Consider the following 21,862-nt stretch of genomic DNA (forward strand, 5'->3'; position numbering starts at 1 on the left):
GAGCCTGATTCCTCCAACTCCGTTTTTCTTTCTCAAGATTGCTTTGGCTATTCGGGATCTTTTGTGTTTCCATACAAATTGTGAAATTTTTAGTTCTAGTTCTGTGAAAAATGCCATTGGTAGTTTGACAGGGATTGCATTGAATCTGTAGATTGCTTTGGGTAGTATAGTCATTTTCACAATGTTGATTCTTCCAATCCAAGAACATGGTGTATCTCTCCATCTGTTTGTATCATCTTTTAATTTCCTTCATCAGTGTCTTATAGTTTTCTGCATACAGGTCTTTTGTCTCCTTAGGTAGGTTTATTCCTAGGTATTTTATTCTTTTTGTTGCAATGGTAAATAGGAGTGTTTCCTTAATTTCTCTTTCAGATTTTCCATCATTAGGCCCACAAATGGCCCTAAGTGTGTTCACTTTAGCTGGCCAGAGTTTTACTATATAGATCATAATACATTATCCTTAATGGAAGAACTATTTGATAGCATTTAACAGTTAATGTTTACCTTTATCTTGGAGCCATTCATTTAAAAAATGAAAGATTTCACATTTAGATGGCCCAAACAAAGTCCTGAGAGCTTGCATCAGAAATGAAATGGCAATTCAGTGTAAGTGAACCCTAAACTTTGATGAGAACTTTGGCAAAATTTCATCAGTTCTATGAAAATACTTCTGCATTGCTGAGTAAATGATATGAGGAAGTAAAATGGGAAGAGGACTAAGTAAATAGCTCCAAAAAGGGAAAACTTTTTAAAATAGAAAAAAAAAAAGTCCCTGTCTTTAATTTTTTTCCTCAGTACAACCACCCCCTTTCCTTGGCCTAGCCGGAATGCACAGTAACATTGTGTATAGGAATGCAAGAGATTTCTGTGCATTAATTTTGTATCCTGCTACTTTACCCAATTCATTGATTAGCTCTAGTAGTTTTCTGGTAGCATCTTTAGGATTCTCTATGTATAGTAGTATCATGTCATCCGCAAACAGTGACAGCTTTACTTCTTCTTTTCCGATTTGGATGCCTTTTATTTCCTTTTCTTCTCTGATTGCTGTGGCTAAAACTTGCAAAACTATGTTGAATAAGAGTGGTGAGAGTGGGCAACCTTGTCTTGTTCCTGATCTTAGTGGAAATGGTTTCAGTGTTTCACCACTGCGACTGATGCTAGCTGTGGGTTTGTCATATATGGCTGTTACTATGTTGAGGTAAGTTCCCTCTATGCCTACTTTCTGGAGGGCTTTTATCATGAATGGGTGTTGAGTTTTGTTGAAAGCTTTTTCTGCATCTATTGAGATGATCATATGGTATCCTTCAATTTGTTAATATGGTGTATCACATTGATTGATTTGCGTATATTGAAGAATCCATGCATTCCTGGGAGCCATTTCTTGGGGTCCATATTTGATAAATTTCTTCTCAATTTCTGGCACATTTCAGATTCTTCTGATTTCATTGACCGTAGGTATTACCTTATCATACTCTGTCTATTTATATGTAGATTATGTCAATGCCAGATATTCTTATGAGAATAATAATTCTGTCAAATTTTTTTTTCAAACAACTATAAAATCTGCTTTAAGAAGTCATGTTTACCCTGAAGGAATAATCCAAATATTTAAGTTGTTCTAAATAACTAAGTAATTGCTATATTGCTTGTGTAATTTAATGAGCCCCCATCAAAGAACATAGACTAGTGCCTCGACATTCACAAATGTGGAAGAGGTTTTTCTATTACTCATCTCTAGAGACAAAGACTCTTCTTAGTTTAATTCTAGAAATGGCTCAATCTATACATACTCAGTAAAATTTGATCCATAGTTCAACCAAATTCATGGTAAAATAGAGTTTTTAATTATAAGATTTTTATATTCTTCATAAAGGGTATAACATTCAGGTATGAAAACACATAAAAGAAGTTGTCTCTGGGTGTGTCTTAAAATAAACTCCTTTTAAGAACAGTATATTTTACTTGAGTGGAATGGAAAAGAGGCTGAGAGATAAAAAGTTCTAAACGTGAATTAGTATCTCTGTTTTGGTGTGTCATCACTTCTTTAGTTTTCTCTACCATAGTTATATATGCTAACTTGTTGTCTCAGAATGTGATATTCAGAACATTTATTTAGTATTTTCATCACATGCAGTCCTTTCTTGCTGAGTCTGAACTCTCTGTGTAATGCCTCATATTTCGTAAGAAGACCTAAGATCATCATAACCTCAAATGGAGTATCAGAGTTTGGATGGAGATTTTTTCTATGTCAGGCTGATTTATAGCACAAAGGTAGAGAAATGAAAGGAACAATCTTTTTAATCATCTTGCCATATTTAGAGAGCGTTATTAATGTAAAAGATGGGAAAAAATGGGCTGCAATTTTTCTTCTAGGCAGAGAGCAGTACTCATTATACATCATCTTAGGTGTAGAAGAGAGGGAGAAGTAACACTCCACACCCTCTTGGAGTCGACTCACCCCAGATGCAGAGAGGTGCTCAGCCTTCGGCTCCCCCACCTGAGGAGAGGGCTGTTGCTCTGTAGCGTTCCCTTTATAACTTTAGATACAAGAGTCTATGTGAGTTCTCTGTCCACACACCACATCCTCAAAGAATCATCTTCAGCCTTCGTAAGAGGGTTGTCTTTTTCCCCCCATTTGCACTCCTTGACGTTACACTCTGATTCTATGGTTTGTGATAGCCACCTAAATCCAATATCTTTTTCACAAAAGAGCCTTTAATATGTTTCTAAGGGAAGTGAATTTGAAGTCTGATGATGCAGATTCAAGTGCAGGAGCCACAACTTAACCAGTGATATCACTTTAGACTTAACCTCTCTGTGCCATATTTTCTCTAATTGTAAATTTCTAATAATAGTACTTGCCCTAGTTTTCCATAGTGTTGTTTTGACCATGAAATGAGGCAAGAATGTAAAAATATTTTGTAAGGTTCTGTAGAAGTATATATGTTTTGTTCTTATCTTCCTATTTTAAAAGTGTTAAAAACATTGTTTAGATTCTCCTACACTTCAAACTCCTTTCACGCAAATTAGTTATCAGAGAGGCAAAAAGTAAATAGAAATGAAGTCAGCAGCTGTAGGTCATGACAATACACATGGACTACCCTTTACCTGCTTGGTTCCTCTGAACCTCACTACTTGGAGCGTGGTCTGTGGATCAGAAGCATTGGCATAATCTGGGAGCTTATAGAAATGCCAACTCTTAGGTCCCACCCTAGATTTACAGATTCATAATCTGCATTTTAACAAGAACTCTAGGTGCTTTGTGTACACATTTAAATTCGAGAAGCACAATATGGCATAACATGTGGCACCAGTAGCCTGCAAGATGATTCTATAGAAATGCAAATCGGAACCACAATGAGGTATCACCTCACCCCGGTCAGAATGGCCATCATCAAAAAGTCTACAAACAATAAATGCTGGAGAGGGTGTGGAGAAAAGGGAATCCTCCTACACTGTTGATGGGAATGTAAATTGGTGCAGCCACTATGGAGAACAGTATGGTGGTTCCTCAAAAAACTAAAAATAGAGCTATCATATGATCCAGCAATCCTACTCCTGGGCATAGGTCCGGAGGAAACTCTCCTAACTCAGAAAGAATCATGCACCCAGTGTTCATAGCGGCACTATTCACAATAGCCAAGACATGGAAGCAATCTAAATGTCCATCGACAGATGAATGGATAAAGAAGATGTGATATATATATATATATACACACACACACACACACACACACACACACACACACATACACACGTGTGTGTGTATATACACAATGGAATATTACTCAGCCATATAAAGAAAGAAAGAATGCCATTTGCACCAATGTGGATGGGCCTAGAGATTATCATACTAAGTGAAGTAAATCAGACAGAGAAAGGCAAATATCATATGATATCACTTATATGTAGAATCTTAAAAAAATGATACAAATGAACTTATTTACAAAACAGAAGTAGACTCACAGACATACCAAAGGGGAAAGGTGGGGGAGGGATAAATTTGGAATTTGGGATTAACAGATACAGACTACTATATATAAAATAGACAAACAACAAGGATCTACTGTATAGCACAGGGAACTATATTCAATATCTTGTAATAACCTATAATGGGAAAGAATCTCAAAAAGAATATATATATATTTATAACTGAATCACTTTGCTGTGTACCTGAAACATAAATCAACTATACTTCAATAAAAAATAAAAATTAAAGATGATTCTTTACAGTAATGCAGTAAGCATGTTTTATTTTAATGATTAGGTTTGAAGAATATTAGAAGAAAATATTGCTAGCTCATGAAATCTGTTATTTCATAGATTTTCCCTAAGGTGAGGCTAACAAATAGCTTTTAAAAGACGAGTTAATTTAAGAAATTATAAGTAATAGGGTAAGTGATACTTGAACATGGCAAAAATTAAGAAGGTGGCTCTTGAGTGATTGGCCTTTGGGTAACCTTAGCCTAGAAGCTTGGTGAGATCCAGAGCAGGGTCATAGTAGCTGTGTGGGACTTCTGAGGTGCCTCCAGCCCTGGCCAAGGGTGCACGTAGGAGGTATAGTTCTCATGTGTTCTGGGCACCCTGTTCAGACTAGGGGTGTTCAGAATCCTCTTCCACTAACCAGATGAGAATACGGACTGAGTACAAGGTCTGGGACCTATCTTTATCTCTTTCACTCAGCGGTGTTTTGGGAAGAGCTCAAGCACCAAAATACCCTTTATTTATCTACTACTTAGAGGAACTTAGATAGAAGATTCTTCGATTTCGTTCACTGTGCCAGCCATTGTCAAATCTGTGAACAGTTTATCCAAGAAAGTTTTCATTCCCCATAACTCAAGTTTCTCTTGGGATCAATTATGGAGTCGAGTTCAATTCCTTATGAGGTCAGCTTTTTAAGATTTTCCTATATTTTTCCTTCAGTAACTTTCAAAATTATAAAAGTAATACAACTGAATTCTTCAGCATTTAGAATGTAGAGGGGGGAAACGCTTCATGAATTACAATGCTGTGCTTGTGCAAGTGCCCTGTGAATTCTCTCTGAACCATTCTAGTGCTGCTAAAATAAACACCTGTGTGGTTCTTCAGTTCATATTCCCATTTTTTTCTCAGGTCATTTGTACTCCATCTTGACATTACACTCTCTTTCTATGGTCTTTGATTAATACCCGAATCCATCACCTTAGCCAGATTACGGAGTTTACTTGAGAAGGATTTCCTTGCAAATGAAACTCTCTAGCCTGTTGATCAGTGTTTTTGCTCCCCGTGAAAAACCTTCCCAGGAAGAGGAGCCTAATATTGCATTTATATCTTCTGGGGAGAAAATGTGAAACATTAAAACGTATTAATAGGAAAAAACTTTTTCAGAGATTTATAAATTGAAGAAGGGTGGTAACTTGCACTATTGTAAACAAAGATATCTATGAAAGTTCTTGAATTGTCTGCATACAAAGCTGAGATAGTTAAACTTGATTTTTAAAATATTAGTCAGACTTCTTATTGTCATCCTGTGGACAGTTTCCACATTTTGGCTATTTTTTTTGTTGTAGTGGAGATACATTCTAAAATAATTTCCTTCCTACAGTTGCTGAGCTTACCTACTTCCTAAATTCTTCCATTTAAAGTAATATACATGAAACAAAATTAGGAGACAAGTAGCAGACTAGGGTAAGACTTCGCATATACACATGACAAAGGCCTAATTTTCTTAATATACACAGAGTTCTGTAAATGATTAAAAAAGAATAACCTAGTAGAAAAATGAGAAAGGATATAAACCTGAAGAAAAAATTTTAAATGACCATTAAACATGAAAAAATATTCAATCCATATATCATCAAAACAGGTTGTCATTTTCTTACCTATCAGGTTGACCAAAATTAAAATGTTTGAAAAACCCCAGTGTTAAAGGGTAGGGAAAAAAAATGTTGTTTTGGAATTACGAATTGTGTAATTTTTCTGAAGAGTGATTTGGCAGTATTGATCAAAATGTGAAATGCATGTACACTCTGACCATGAAATTTCACAGATACACAGAGAGATATAAAATGATAGTGTTACAGCATTATTTATAATAGCTTGAACTGAAAGCAACCTCTGTCGTCCTTCAGGACAGTTTACAGTGGTACCATTATTTATTGAGCCAGTGGAATAACATTCAGCAGCTTAAAAAATGTGTTAGATTTATATTTATACTGGGAAAAACCCAAGTATAGAAGACTGTGAATAATATGACCCCATTTGTATTTTTTTTTTTAAAAAAGAGAGGGGATAAAAAGATGCTAATGTATGTGGGAAGAAAAAGTTCTTTGAAAAGATGTACCAGCAACAGATAGCTGTTAATTCTAGGAAGAATTAGCATCTCCTCCTGTCCCCACTTTCATTCCCATCCCTAATAGTAATGCTCTTCCTGAGTATTAACTGAGGGTCTTCACTTTCCCTAGTGAATGGCTTTTGAGAGAGAAAACAAGTATCAGTGAAGCAGCCAAAAGGGTTGGCAACTGAGGGAAAAACAAAGACCCAATATCAGAAATGAAAAGCTTTACGCTAAGAAAAACAAGCCATTCTTTGGCTTGTTTAAGTGGCTCAATTAGTCACTTAAAATAATTCAGATAAACATAATGGTATTTTCCTAAAGAAGAATTTGGTTTGGATTTCCTGGGTATTTATTCCAATTTCCCATTGCTCCTATAGGGAAAACAAGGTTATTAAATTGTCCTCATTTCCATGGCTGGTTTGAGGGTGGAGGCTTTGGGTTATTGATGTAATCTTCTTTGAAGTGAACTTTTGCCTTCTTGAAATAGACCTAGACGTGCCTGGGTTCCCCCAGTGCCTGGAAGTGCATTTGGACACCAGGATTGAGTTATGAAATAGATCCTACTTTTACACCTCACCTTTTCCAGTTACCTAGCATTTTAAATTTATCCAATAGCATTTTACTTAGTTTCTTTTTTTTAGTACTTTCAGAAAACTATTTAAAATTTTGAGGTACCTCAGTTTTTAACTCAACTGTTCTATATATAAATATCATTTTAATATTTAATATAATATTTAATATTTTCCAGTTCCCTGGCCCGCCTGCCCCCGTCCCTGCCCCACCCTTCACCCCCAGGACTGCATCTAGTGTCATAAACTTGTCTTTTATTTTGCCTTTGAGGGCCTCTTACCAGTACTCTGTTTGGGTGTCTGGGGACCATATCTGGAGAAACCCTTTGCCAAGTGACAGCTCTTCTACCAGCTTTCATACACAGTTGAGTAGGAACCATGGAAAAAAAAGTTTTCTCAACTTTATTTCTGCTTTTTGCTGCCACCCAAGTTCTCCCTCTGCAGTTTTTCTTCTAGTCTGAACTCTGTGGTAGTGACGGTGCTCGTTTCTTTCAGATGGAGACTATTTTACCTTTACAAGACACGAACCTGTTGGAGTGTGTGGACAGATCATCCCAGTGAGTGTATCTCCTCACGCCTCGTATTTATTTTCATTTGAACCAGTTCTCTTAAAGATACATAAAACATGGACCTCAGCAATGTGTGTTTTCCATTACTGGGGGAAAAAAAAACTGAGTTCATGTTGTTGACATATCTTTAACAGCCTCCCTGCAAATGCTTATTTGAACAGGTTAATAGGGTTTCAGCTTTGTTACCAGGAGTTGAGTTCTCAAGTCATGGAATTCTCATGATTAAAATAAGCAAAGCAAAGTCTAGTGTATTAATAACCTGCCCTTGGTTATGGATGTCCATTCTGCTTATGGAAAATTAATACTTTGTTATATTTGCTTGTTTATTTTTTAGAACTGTGACTCACCATTTTTCCAGGCATATTGTTTTATATGATCTTTTAATCCCATTCTTTCCCACTGTTTCTTTTCATAAGAATCTAGATAGAAGACTCTACAGAAGACACAGCAGTACAATTAACGTCACAGTCATAATTGAAACCATGCCGGGCTGTTGTGTATCTTGTACAGGGAAATATATGTAGTGCTTAGTGTTTGGATTGGAACATTAAACATTTTTTTTTCTCTCTGTCTCATACACAGCCTTGGCACTATACAAAACATCATCGAATCTGCCAACAGAAGATTCTAGCTAATCGTTCTGGCAAGGGTTTCAGGGAAGGCTCAATTTAAATTCTTACAGTATAGACAAGAAGTTTTCTCTTCCCACAATATAGGAGAACAATTCAAGATAATCTTTGGCTTTGGAAACCAAAGATTTTTGAGAAGTATTAATATATTATTTTAGTGGTCCATAAGCTCTAGGTTACTGTGAGATTTATTAGAGAATGAAAAGGGAAGATGAGAGATTTGGTTTAACTTCTTCTGCTCCTAAACCACCCAGGGAAATCCTACTCAGCTCAGAGCAGGGTTGAGGTCTGTCACCTTAATTGCAGGAACTCAAACCTGCTTTTCCTGCCCTTCCCCAGACTCTTGGAGCTGCAGCTTTCACTGACAGGACAAGAGCCGCTTGTCAGCCAGCTCGGCTCAATTACTGCACTCCAAGATTTATATACTGTAGATGGAATTAAAACATCACTGTGTACTCCCAAGTTTATAAACAACTAAGGGGAAAAGAAATTGGGTGTTTGGTGAAGGCAAGACACTTGTATATTTTTGCAAGCTTGCCAGGGCCAGTGAGAATCTTTCAAGGATGGCAGCTGAGATGCTTCAGGCAGAAACACATTGTGGTCAGGGGCTGAAGCCAGGGGACCAGGATTTTTGTTTTCTTTCTTAATGAAATTATCAACGACACCTGATAGTACTGAGGCTCATGCCTGCACTTATAACAATACAAGCTTAATATCCTTTTAAAATCAGTTTAAACCATTTTAGGCTGCAGACTCAGATACTCACATATATTTTTTAGTCTCCATTAGCTTTTTTTTGCAGTGTCAAAGAGACAAACTAAAACTTTTGCATACTCATCAGTAGATGCACTTTATTTTTTGTAATCATTTGTTTTGTGACAATACATGTAGGTAAAGAAAAAGGTGCTGCCTGGAAATGTACACTGACTTCTAGTTCTTTCACACTGAAGAGCTTTCATACCAGCCTGAAATCCTGGTGTAAAAATCACAAATGCAAGAAAAAGTTTTCATACACAAGAACTTACTGGAACCAAAGGCTAATTTTAAAAACATATAAAGTAACACCAATGAAAAACCAAAACAAAACAAAGAAAAAACAAAGACTCCCTTTTTACCATGCGATTTCTTTTTGTGGGTAGCTGGAAATAGTAATTTGCTGACCAGAGAGAACAGGAGAGATTTTCACGGTTAATCCTAGTCTGTTCTTAATGAAGTAATTAAAAAATCCAAACATCTATACTCTGGTGGGACAAGATTTATGTTGAGGACTAGTCTGAGACATCTGAGAAGTCACCGCTTGAAAACAAAGTAATGGAGGAATATTGTGCATCTATCAACCTGGAGTTTTTGCCTTTCAGTGGAACTTCCCCCTGCTGATGTTTGCCTGGAAAATTGCTCCAGCTCTGTGCTGTGGCAATACAGTAGTTATTAAACCAGCAGAACAAACACCACTCAGCGCGCTCTACATGGGAGCCCTCATCAAGGAGGTAAGAGAAACTGACTTCAGGAGCGGCTCCCACTCTCCTTACAGTTGGGGCCTACTGGAGCATATCCGAGTTAACGTGCTTCATCAGCTTTCACAAGCCACGTTTCCTCCAATTCTGTTTTGTTAGGCTGGCTTTCCACCGGGAGTCATCAATATTTTGCCAGGATATGGGCCAACGGCCGGGGCAGCAATAGCTTCTCACGTTGGCATAGACAAGATTGCGTTCACAGGGTCTACTGAGGTAGGTGCCTGAGAAACCATAGCTTGAAGAACAGTTCTGCAAATGAGTAGAGGGTTTAAGAGAAAATTGAAAATGTCACCCATAGGCTGAACACCTAAAGAGCAGTGAATGCCCAAGGTCTCAAGGAGCAACATTGGTATCATAGCTAGAAGACTGATGAATGTCAAAGTAAAGGTGTACATTGACTATTTGATGCCACAGATCTCTGAGGTTTTTTGGTATGCCATGTGTGGGACTGAGACCAGTCCCAGAAAAACAAACAAAACCCTATTATATTTTGAAATAAAAGGAACACATATCAGAGGCAAAAACAAACTAACAAACTGTCCCACAAAAGTGTCCCAGAAGCTGGGATTCTGAACACTTTCTTAAATCAAGATCATAAGATAAGAACTGGAGATCTAGGGACTTCCCTGGCGGTCCAGTGGTTAAGACTTCACCTTTCCAATGCAGGGGGGTGCGGGTTTGATCCCTGGTTGGGGAGCTGAGATCCCACATGCCTCGCGGACATAAAATAGAAGCAGAATTGTAACAATTTCAATAAAGACTTTAAAAATGGTCCACATCAAAAAAATCTTAAAAAAAATATAAAGAACTGGAGATCTAAATTAATCTCTGGTCTTATTATATCACCAAATCCTGTAGATGCAGTTTGCAGCTTACTATGGCCATGAGCCATAAGGGGTGGTATAGAGTAGAGGTCAGCAAACTTTTTCTGTAAAAGGCCAGATGGCAAATATTGTAGACTTTGCCGGCAGTATGGTCTCTGCTGCAACTATTTAACTCTGACCCTGGAGCACGAAGTAGCCATAGGTAATGTATAAGATGAACAAGGCTACAGGCCAGCACTTCATGTCCTGTGCTGGCTTTGCTCTGGGGGCAGTCAGCTCTGCTTGCCTGCCTCTTGGCTCAAGCACTACCGAGCCACACAGCTTTCACGAGTTATCAGCCCTTCTGGTCACATGGGGCCGGAAGACACTCTACAGTGGGTGGTGCCGTGATTCAGCTCCTTGTCCGGGCAGGGCAAACTGGGCTCTAGGGCTAGCAAAAGTCCTTATTTGAGTAGCTGAATCAGGCAGAGCTGCCACCCTCTGTGTTCCCTGATCAGAGTGTGCCCCCAGTTTGGTTCTGCAGATGAGCAAAGCCACTGGTTGGGATTACTGCTTGGTCACCGCAGGTAGGAATTCAGCCTGCCAAGATCTGTGTGCTGCAAGCCCCTACCCGCTTCACTGTCACAGTCACGTTCCCAGTGCTTGAGCGCCGCAGAGTCCCCTGCGATCCCTGTGGTACGAGATCAGAGTAGTGGCTCCCACAAATTAACTCACAATTCTGGCTTCTCTTTTCCCACTGGAGGAACCAGAGGGTCCAGAGAGATCTCTTCACATGGTGCTGCAATGGCCTGGGGGAGGGGCAATGCGGTCACAGTGTAGGCCGCTTTTCATAACCCTCCTAATGGAGTCTGTCTGGGTCTCTATGGTGCAGGGGAGTGCTTCAGGCTTAACCTTGTGTTCTAGGATTCTCTCAGTGATGTCTTGTTTTTTTTAATGGTTGTTAGTTGTGCTTCTCGTGAAGGGAAGCAAAGTCTGGAACAACCTATGTTGCCCTCTCTGTAACATCAGTCCTCAGTATTTTCACTAGTACCAGGTTGCTTTAATTATTAGGTTTTAAAAGATGTGTTGTAATATGGTAGGCAAGATGCCCTCTTATTTGATTTTTCAGAACTTTTTGGCTATTCTTTCCCATTCTTTCAGATAAAATATCAAATTAGTTTTCCAAGTATCTTACCTTCCTGTACAAAACTCTCATTGGAATTTTGATTGGTGTCATATTACCTGTCTATATTAAATTGAGGGATAAGTGCTCTCTCTAGAAGATTGACTTCTCATCTAGGAACATAATATAAATCTCTTCATTTATTTGTCCTATAATGTTCATCACTGATATCATCATTTACGTGTTAGGCTTTTCTTGATAAATTAATTTCTGGGGATTTAACTTTTTGTTCCAAGGATATTTCAGTTTAAAAACTGAGCACTTTTTTTTTTTAAGTCACAGTACCATGTATTGGAAAGTTATATTGAAATGATGACTTAATCTTTCAGGCCAGACAAGAAGTGACATAGTGAATCAATAAGAACATAAGTGCTTGTTGCCAAGTTGCCTGGGTTTAAATCTCTGTTTTGCCATTTAAAAAGTTTTTTAAACTTTTAAAAAGACTTTATTGAAGTATAATTTACACACAGTAAAATGCATCCATTTATATACCAAAGGTACACAGTCATGTAACCATCACTTAAATTAAGATATAGAATATTTCCATACCCTAAAAAGATTTGTCATACCTTTGGCCCCAGGCAACCACTGACCCTTTTTATTAATTTTTCTTATTCTATTAGTTCACATAAATGGACTGATACAGTATGTACTCTCCTGTGCCTGATTTTTTTTTTTTTTGGTGAGGGGGTTTTTGTTCAGTATTTAACGAATTTTTGATATGATTGGGTTTGAATCTCCATTTTGATTTTTTTTTCTACTTGTCCCATTTGCTTTTTGTTCTTTTTCTCCTCTTTTTCTGCCTTATTTTGGATGAATTTAGTACTCCATTTTATCTTTTATTTTGGATTATTAGCTAAGCCTCTTTTTTATATAAATTTATTTATTTTATTTAGTTTTATTTTTGGCTGTGTTGTGTCTTTGCTGCTGTGTGCAGGCTTTTCTCTAGTTGCGGTGAGCAGGTGCCACTCTTTGCTGCAGTGCGCAGGCTTCTCATTGCAGTAGCTTCTCTTGTTGTGGAGCACGGGCTCTAGGTGTGTGGGCCTCAGTAGTTGTGGCATGCGGGCTCAGTAGTTGTGGCTCACGGGCTCCAGAGCACAGGCTCAGTAGTTGTGGTGCATAGGCTCAGTAGTTGTGGCTTGTGGGCTCTAGAGTGCAGGCTCAGTAGTTGTGGCTCACAGGCTTAGTTGCTTTGCGGCATGTGGGATCTCCCCGGACCAGGGCTCGAACCTGTGTCCCCTGCATTGGCAGACGGATTCCCAACCACTGAGCCACCAGGGGTGCCCCAGCTAAGCCTCTTTTTAAAGTGCTTGCTTTAGTAATTACAACATGCATCTTAATCACAGTCTATTATTTAAAAGTATTATGTTACTTCATATATAATGTAATAACAGTACAACAGAATTCTTATATTTCTCATTCCATCCTTCATGCTACTGTTGTTCTATAATTCACTACTGATGTATGTTATATAGCCCATAGTACATTGCTACACTTTTTGTTTTAAAAATTCAACTATCTTTTCAAAAAATTTTTTAAATGAGAAAACAAAATTATTTTACATTTACTCACATACTTGCCTTTTCTGACCCTCTTCTTTTTTTTTTTTTTGGGGGGGGGTTTTTTGGTCCATGTTTCTTTCTGATATCATTTTCCTTCTATATAAAGATCTTCTTTAGCATTTCTTATAGTGCCGGTCCGTTAGTGAAAAATTCTCTCAGCTTCTGTTTGTCTGAAAATGTCTTTATTTTGTTTTCATTTTTTATGACTTTTTCCTGAATATAAAATTCTGATTCAACAGTTTTTATTTTATTTTATTTTACTTTCAACACTTGAAAGATGTCATTCTGTTTTTTTATGACTTGCTCTGTTTCTGATAAGAAGTTAGCAGTCATTCTTATCTTTGTTTTACTGTATATAACTTTTTTTCTCTGGGGGCTTTAAAAATGTTTTCTTTTTACTGATTTTCAACAATTTGATTATGATGTGCTTCTGTGTAGTTTTCTTTGTTTTTCTTCCCATTTGAGGTTCATTGGAAATTCTTGGATCTATGAGTTTATATTTTCATCAAATTTGGAAAACTTTGGCAGTTATTTTTCAAATATATATGCTTTTTTCATGTCTGTTAATTTTTGAAAGAATGCTGAACATTGTGACCATTACCTTATTGAACATGTGGATTTTGTTTTCTTTCTTTAAAGAGTGCTGGACTTTCTTCTGTAAAGTGGTTAAGTCGCTTGCAGTACAGCTTGACCCTTCTGACACTTAATTTTAAGCTTTGTTAAGTACTAGCTTATCTTTTACTAAGATACTAAACTTTATTAAGATTACTAAGTTGGGATCCTTCTGGAGTTTCTGCTGAATGTTCTCAGTGTTCAGCTAGGTCTTTCCACTCTGGCTAGTCAGAACTCAAATGTTCCCAACTCTATATGAGCTCTGGGGATTATTCAGCATACAAATTACCTGGTCTTTGTTCTTTATCCAGTCTTGTGGAGTTTCACCATATGTATACCCAGTTTAGCCTTCAGCCAAAGACTTGGTGGGACCCCCATAAGGTTTCTTGACTGCACTGTCTCCCTCTGGTACTAAGCCCCTCACATTTTAACCACCTTATTCTCTCTAAACTCTGATCTATTTCATCAATTCAGTGAGACCACCGTGTTCTACTTTGGTCTCCCCATCCCATGCTGCAATCTAGAAAGTCTTTTGGCAGAAAGGTCTTCCCTTGTTTGTTTCTTTTATCTCTAGAATCACAGTCCCATACTGCCTGATATCTCATTTAAAGAAAGCAATTTCTTGTACCTTTCTAGTTTACCATGAGAGGGCAAGTCCAGTGACAGTTTTTGACAAATAGACTGCCAGTTATTCCTACAGCCAAAATGGGTTTATTCAGAATCAGTAAAGAATTGCAGCTTGGGGTCTGCAACCATGGCAAACCACATGCAAGTCCTTCCACAGCAAGGAGAGGACTCTTAAAGAAGGGAAAGGGAAATTCGAGGGCTACAGTAAACAGAGTCCATTGGAGAAATTGACAGTTTGAAGTATAGTGGCTTTTCATTGGCTGAGGTTGTGACAGTCTCCTCTAATTGGATGAGCTCTTGCCAGGCAAGAAGAGGAAGTCTTTCTTTTTCCTGTTAGGCTCTACTCTTGTCATAGGTGTTAGAGCTCCCCTTTCTGGTCTCCCAACTCTATCTTAATTGAGGTTTCTGTTTATTAATTTTTACACTTCCCCCTTTTGATCAAGAGCTTTCTCTGAAAGCATTGCTGATCAAGAGTCCAGTTTTCTGGTTTCAGCAGCTTTTTGTCTCTCAATGCCCGGAAGGACCTTGGGTGTAGTTTCCCATGTCAGAGGGAAAGTACACAGATTGAAAACCTATTGAGGTCGCATTCTAGTAACAAGGAGGGATAGGAGGGAGAACTCTCAGGCACTTTTTGTGTAAAATCCATGTGTTATCAAGATCGTAGACATAGGAGATCTTCTGAAGTGTTATGTCATCATTAAAGGTCTGGCAGGCAAGCTTCCAACAGGACTGGTCCAGATTATCTTGAGAAAGCTATCTCATCAGGTGTTGTCTGCTTCAATTCTAGAAAATTTTTACTTTCAGGACCCCAGATGATGTGCAGGTCCAGTCAGGGTTTGGTGCTTTCTTTTAGTGTATCACGTGAATCCAAAAGTCTATTTCCTGGAGTTCAGTGGCACAGGGGTTGGTTAGCACTACCAGATAGGGGATCTTTCCAGCAAGGTTGGAGAAAGTCTTTCTGGAGGTCTTTTCCAATTAGATAAAATCTCCAGGGTGTAAGGTGTGATGCTGAACGTCTTTGTCTCCCAAGAGCACACTGTAAAAAAGATTGCTCTAACAAAACATGGTTATTTTTAAGAGAAGCAATTAGGCCTTTGCAATATTGCAGTATCTCTCTTATCAGTGAGTCAAAAGGGGCAGGAGCCAAGTTCATTGGGTATTCTATGACTGTTTCAAAGTATGAGAGTTTATGAGTTCCAAAAGGGATGGACCTAAGATTTAGAAGGACCTATGGCAATGCTTTTGGCCAAGGTGTTTTTAGGGACTCTACAAATTTGCCGCTTGAGTCTTAATAATATCATTAGTGCATTTGACTAAACTAGAGGGTTAACAGTGGTACACATGGTGAAAGCGTTGTAAAACTGGCCAAACAGTGCACAGTTGTCAAAGTACTGACTAGTAAGATGAGTTCCTTGATCACTATGAAGTTCAAGAGGAGTTACCCAGGTAGGGATAATCTTTTTCAAAGGGACTTCAGCCACAGAAGAGGCAGTAGCCTGTCTGCAAGAGATGCCTTCAGCCCAGTGTGAAAACAGACAGACCAGGACTAAAACATATTTATATTCATGAAACAGAGGAAGTTGTATGAAATGCTTTTTCCGGACCTCAAATGGTTATTAGGCAGTTTGAAATGTCCGGGAGCAGTGCAAACAGGCTTCTCTGGGTTATATTTCAGACGCGTGGGATAAGTGAGGTAGGAACTTCTTGCAGCCTTCTTAATGTTTCTTCACCAATATTGATTCATGAATGCTATCATTATGTCAGTAGACCAATGGTTTCATGTATGTACAGTGGTTAGGATTGGGAATTCTAGAATCACTGCTAGGACTGAGTTGTTATTTGGTCCAAACCAGAGCTTTCTCTTTTTGTCAAACCAAGAATTGTTGAACTTCCAGTCTTGTTTTTCCTTCTCTGAGGCCAATTGTGTTCGGCTTCTCTAACCAGTTTTTCTAAGTTATAATTTGGGGAAATATCTCTTTGGACCATGCCAGAGGTTTGGCTGTTGTTGGTTCCTTTAAGGACAGCATTCCTTGTGGAAATGTCAACAAGGTGATTTCTTTTAGCTTCCAGAAAGTCAACTTTAGAATCTTAATAATAGCTAAAGCAGCAGATGAAAGTATTGCATCTAGCAATTCCTGAATATAAGGGCCATTTTAAATTTTATTTCCACTACAAGTAAGGAAGCCATACTGCTTCCACAACATTCCAAAAGTATGAGCTACTCTGAAAGCACATCTACTATCAGTGGCACTTTTGTCCTTGGCTGAAGTACAAGCCTGTGTAAGAGCACATAATTCAGCCTGTTACGCCAAAGTAGCCATAAGTAAAGATGCTGCTTCAACAACATTAAAAGGAGTTGTAATAGCATGTCCAGCACAATATTTGTCATTGTCACTTTTTAAATAGAAACCATCAGTGAACCATGAGAAATCAGTGTTACCCAAAGCATTTTCCTGCAGATCATCTCAAGGAGTCGCGAGGTGATCTATCAGCGTTAAGCAGTCATGAGGGACTTCATCAGTGACAGAGGGGAGAAGAGTAGCAGGGTTACCGTCACTCTGTAAAAGAGTGATGTGAGGAGCAGTTAACAAAAAGACTTCAGAGGAGGTGAGGCAGCTGACTGAGAATTGTTGAATATGATGAGAATTCAGGTGAGCTTTTACTGCATGAGGTACAAAAATGGTTAAAGGGGATCCCATAATAGTTTTCTTGGTGGCTTTCACCAAACGGGCAGTGGCAGTAATGAATTTTTCTCCTGTTTTGGGAGAAAGAAATTCTGGCATGATACTTCCCTAAGAAGTCTTAGCTAAAAATGGATAGGGGTGGAGGAACTAAGGAGAAAAGAGTATGTATTTCTCAAAGGGTCTAAACAAAAGGGTATAGGTTCAAAGACAGGAACCTCTTGTGGTTCAGTAGAGATCCCTGATATTTGAACTGTTCAGTACTCCAAGGCAGGGGCTGCTTTATAGTAGCAGAGTTGAGCACCGGGTGTGTTGGCTTTGGTGTCAGTTAGGACTGGAGGAGATTCAGCCCCAATCTGGAGAAACATTTCCCTAAGGTGGTTAAGAGGGAGCATTGGGAAGATCCCCTGTAGTTCCTCAGAGCCACTTCCTTGAGGACTGGGAGAGCAATGGAAAAACTGGTTAGAGGCCTCAAGGTGCCGGAAGTGCTCGAATTTATAACAATCTCTTTTCCAGTGTCCCGGCTGTTTTGCAAAGATAGCAGAAACTTAGGAGCGTTTTGGTTTCATTTAGGGACCTTCATTTGCTGGAGTTGAAGATTAAGAATTTTGTTGGTCTTCCTTTTAGGTGACTGCTCTGGAGTGCGAGAGAGCTGGTTTACCAGATTACCTAAATCTGAAGTGGACATAGTTTCCCATTCCATCCTGGTCCTTTTTACCAGAAGGGAAAGGTCCCGGTTCAGCCTATTGATAAACATAAAATTAGAGGCTCCCCAGGTGGGATCAACATTTGAAGGAAGACCAGAATTTTCCTTAACAATCTGGAGTTAATTATAATAGTCATGAACAGATTCATCAGATTTGCGTGCAAGCTTGAATTTTGTCCCAGTCAACAGGCTTTGGAAAAGTCCTAGGAATTGCTTGATGAAGTTGTCTAGCAGTTGCCTGAGCCTGATCACATAACTTAGCGGGCTGGTCTCTAGCTTTAATTCTAGAGACCTTTCAGGATTTTCCCAATTAGCAGCTTTCATTCCAATGCTGGGCCTAGCCTTCACCAGCAAGCATATGAACTAGCAGAGATGAATCAGAGAAACCAGGTTGATAAGTTTTGTTTTGTGTATCCCTTAACTACTTATTGTGGATATAGATGATTTTACTACTTTTGTCTTTTAATTTTCCTACTAGCTTTATAAGTGGTTGATCTGCTCTCTTTATCATATATTTGCCTTTACCAATGAGGTTTTTCCCTCTCATACTTTTCATATTTCCAATTGTGGCCTTTTCTGCTTAGAGAAGTCCCTTTAACATTTCTTATAAAGCCTGTTTTGTGCCACTGAACACTTTTAGCTTTTACTTGTCGGTAAGACTCTTGATCTCCCCTTCAACTATGAATGATAGTCTTGCTGGGTATTCTTGTTTTTTTCCTTTCATCATTTTAAACATATCATGCCACTCCCTTCTGGCCTGCAGAGTTTGTGCTGAAAAGTCAGCTCATAGCCTTACGGGAATTCCCTTGTATATAACTAGTTGTTTTTCCTTTGCTGTTTTTAATATTCTCTCTTTATCTTCAATTTTTGTCATTTTAATTACAATGTGCCTTGGTATGTTCCTCTTTGCATTAACCCTGTATGGGACTCTCTGTGCTTCCTTTCCCAGGTTAGGGGAGTTTTCAGCTATTATGTCTTCAAATATGTTCTCTGCCCCTTTCTCTCTTTATTTTTCTGGGACCACCGGCACATTTGATGTTGTCCCAGAGGGCTCTTAAACTGTCCTTATTTTTAAAAAGTCTTTTTTCTTTTTTTGCTTGGGTGATATCCCCTCCTCTGTCTTCTAGTTCACTGATCTGTTCCTCTGTATCATACAATCTACTGTTGATGCCTTCCAGTGTATTTTTTATTTCAGTTATTGTATTCTTCAGCTCTGTTTGGTTCTTCTTTATATTTTCTAACTCTTTGTCAAAATTCTCATTGTGTTCATCTATTCTTCTTCTAAGTTCTTTGAGCATCTTTATGATTATTACCTTGAACTCTTTATTGGGTAGATTGCTTACCTCCAGTTCACTTAGTTCTTCTGGTGTTTTATCTTGTTCTTTCATTTGGAACATATTCCTTTGTCACCTCATTTTGCCTAATTTTCTATTTTTATTTCTATGTATTTGGTATGTTGGTTATGTTTCCTGATCTTGGCAAAGTGGCCTTATGTAGGAGACATCCTATGGGACCCAGCAGCACATTCCCCTTTGTTCAGCAGAGCTACCTGCCCTAGGGGGCCCTCTGTGTGGGTTTTGTGGGCCCTTCTGTTGTGGCGAGCTGACTACTGCTAGCCTACTTGTAGGCATGGCTGCCCCCTGGCCTGGTTGGTTGATAGGCTCTGCCTAATGTGGAGGCTGCTGGCTGCTGGTGGGCAGGGTGAGGTCCTGGCATAACTGGCTACGCAGGGCCTGGGATTTGTGGTCCTGGTGCTGGCCCATTGGTGGGCAGGACTGGGTCACAGGGCACCTTGCTGCAGAGCTTCAGAGGTTCTGGGGCTAGTGCTGGGCCACTGGTGGGCAGAGCTGGGTCCCAGGGGAGGGGGTGGCAGGTTGCAGGGGCAGGAGTCTCGGAGCTAGTGTCAGCCTGCTGGTGAGTGGTCTGGGTCTTGACCAGTGCTGGGTGTGGCTGGGCCCAAGGGATCCCAGAGCTGGTACCCACCCACTGGTGCATGAGGCTGGGTCCTGGGGCTAGTGCCAGCCCACTGATGGATTGGGCCAGTCCCGACAGCTGGCTGCAAGGTCCTGGGGGCCTGGGGCTAGTGCTGGCCCACTGGTGGGTATCGCAGGGCCCTGGGCCCTCTGGTGGCTGGGGCCAGTTCCAGGGCATCTTGGGGCTCAGGGTGTCCTATGGCAACAGCCCTGCTAGTAGGTGGGACTGTGTCCCTGCACCACTGTGTGCTAGGACTGGGGTGTCCCAGGACTGGTGGTTACTGGTTGGTGGGCAGGGCCAGGTCTTGGTGCTAATAAGCTAGAGGGTGAATTCCAAAATGGCAGTTGCCAATAGCAGTGCCCTCGTGGTAGAATGAGCTCCCCAAAATGGTTGTTGCCAGCGTTGGTGTCCCCAGCGTGAGCCCCAGTTGCCCCCTTCCTCTCTGGTAGGCTCTCTAAGATCAGCAGGTGGGTATGACCCAGGCTCCTTTCAAATTACTGCTGCTGCCTTTGGTCTCAGAACATGTGTTGTGTGTGCCCTTTAAGAGTGGAGTTTCTATTTCCCACAGCTCTTTGGGTCTCCTGAAAGTAAGCTCTGTTAATGTTTGGAAGCATCAAATTACCAATTGAAATAGGTGTTCCATTCAGTTTGGGAAATTTTAGAGCTGTGTAAGTTTGAGGATTTCAAAAGTTTCCTATAATCACCATTGATATTCTAAATTGCCTTTGGTTAGGTAGGTGTCAGGTAGGTCACCGATTCTCATAGTTTATCATTGTCTCAAATTGAATATATTATACTCAATGAGGTTACAAATTTATATACTTCTGTTGATACAACTAAAGTCTTAAGAATACAACCCTAACGATGTTTGGATTTAAAAGTCATTGGTTTCTTCAGTGTAGAATATTTTTAAAGTATTTTAATCCCATAAATGACTAATTTCTAATCTTTTAAAAAAATATTTTAATTTTATTTATTATACAAATGATAACATTTCTATGCAAGATTTGCCTATAAAACACTAATTTCTAATCTTTTGGGGTGAGATAATTTGCTTATCAGTTTAGTGGTGATTTTTTAGCATTAATTTGAAGATTACAGTTTCTGGTCAAACATACCGATTTTGGGGTGGTGGTGGTTTGCATTCTCTTTGGAGTCTATCCTTTAGTCATTCTTCTCACTACCCCTTGTAGCATCTGATGTGTAGTCAGCATGAATTATAAGTATTTGTTAGGTACACGAAGGAGGAAAGACTGAATTTGAGAAATAAAAGCTTAATCTCAGAGCTAGAGGGTGATATATCAGTGGAACACTTTCTTCAAAATGTCACTAATAGCTTAGGGTTTAATGTTTTTTACTTTGTAGCTATATAATTATGGACCACTTAATTCTGTACAAAATTTGCTTAATAGTAAGCACACATTTCTCAGGGTTGTGAGAATTAAATGCACAATGAGTTTTATAAGTTGTAAGCAACAAGCAAATGTTAGTTTGTAATATGTCATTAGCATTCTAAAAAATGAGAGAGCTCTGTGAGTTGGATGATCTGTCAAGGCTTCAAGAGAAAGAGGGATTTGATACAGGTTTTGTAAGATATGGGTAAGTAGAGTGAATGGAGAAGAAGTAGAATTAGTCAACAATTAGAGGCTGGAGTGTACAGAAAGTCTTAGTGGAGTAAAATAGGGATAGGGAAAGGGTTGGAGAGAAAGGTTGGGAGGCAGATGAACTAGAAAGTAATATTCTGCAAATCAAGCCATTGAAAATAATTCTCAGTTTAAAAATTGAGGCCAGATAGTAGAAGACCTTTCAGACAAAGACATCCCATGGAAACTATACACCAGTATCCTTTATGAATATAGGTGCAAGAATCCTCAACAAAATACTAGCAAACAGAAATCAGCAACTTAAAGGATTATATACCATGACCAAGTGGGATTTATCCCAGGAATGGAAGGTTAGTTTAATACCCAAAAAATCAGTCAATGTAATATTCCATATGGATAGAATAAAGGACAAAACCACACCATCATCTCCATAGACATGGAAAAAAGCATTTGACAAAATCAAACACCACACAGAAACATACAGAAATAATATTCCTAATTCCCAAAAAGTGG

General features: G+C 39.0%; 1 protein-coding gene across 2 annotated transcripts in view; it reads left to right on the forward strand.

Moving 5' to 3' along the window:
- Positions 1 to 21,862, forward strand: part of ALDH1A2 (aldehyde dehydrogenase 1 family member A2) — a 95,685-nt gene that overhangs the window by 46,775 nt on the left and 27,048 nt on the right. For both annotated transcript variants that reach the window (XM_004274672.3, XM_049705996.1), the window contains exons 5-7: positions 7,381 to 7,442; positions 9,442 to 9,570; positions 9,697 to 9,810. In XM_004274672.3, coding sequence (XP_004274720.1) covers positions 7,381 to 7,442; positions 9,442 to 9,570; positions 9,697 to 9,810 — 305 coding nt within the window. The remainder of the gene's footprint in view (positions 1 to 7,380; positions 7,443 to 9,441; positions 9,571 to 9,696; positions 9,811 to 21,862) is intronic.

The sequence above is a fragment of the Orcinus orca genome, chromosome 2 (assembly GCF_937001465.1).
Source record: "Orcinus orca chromosome 2, mOrcOrc1.1, whole genome shotgun sequence".
Classification (NCBI taxonomy): Eukaryota; Metazoa; Chordata; class Mammalia; order Artiodactyla; family Delphinidae; genus Orcinus; species Orcinus orca.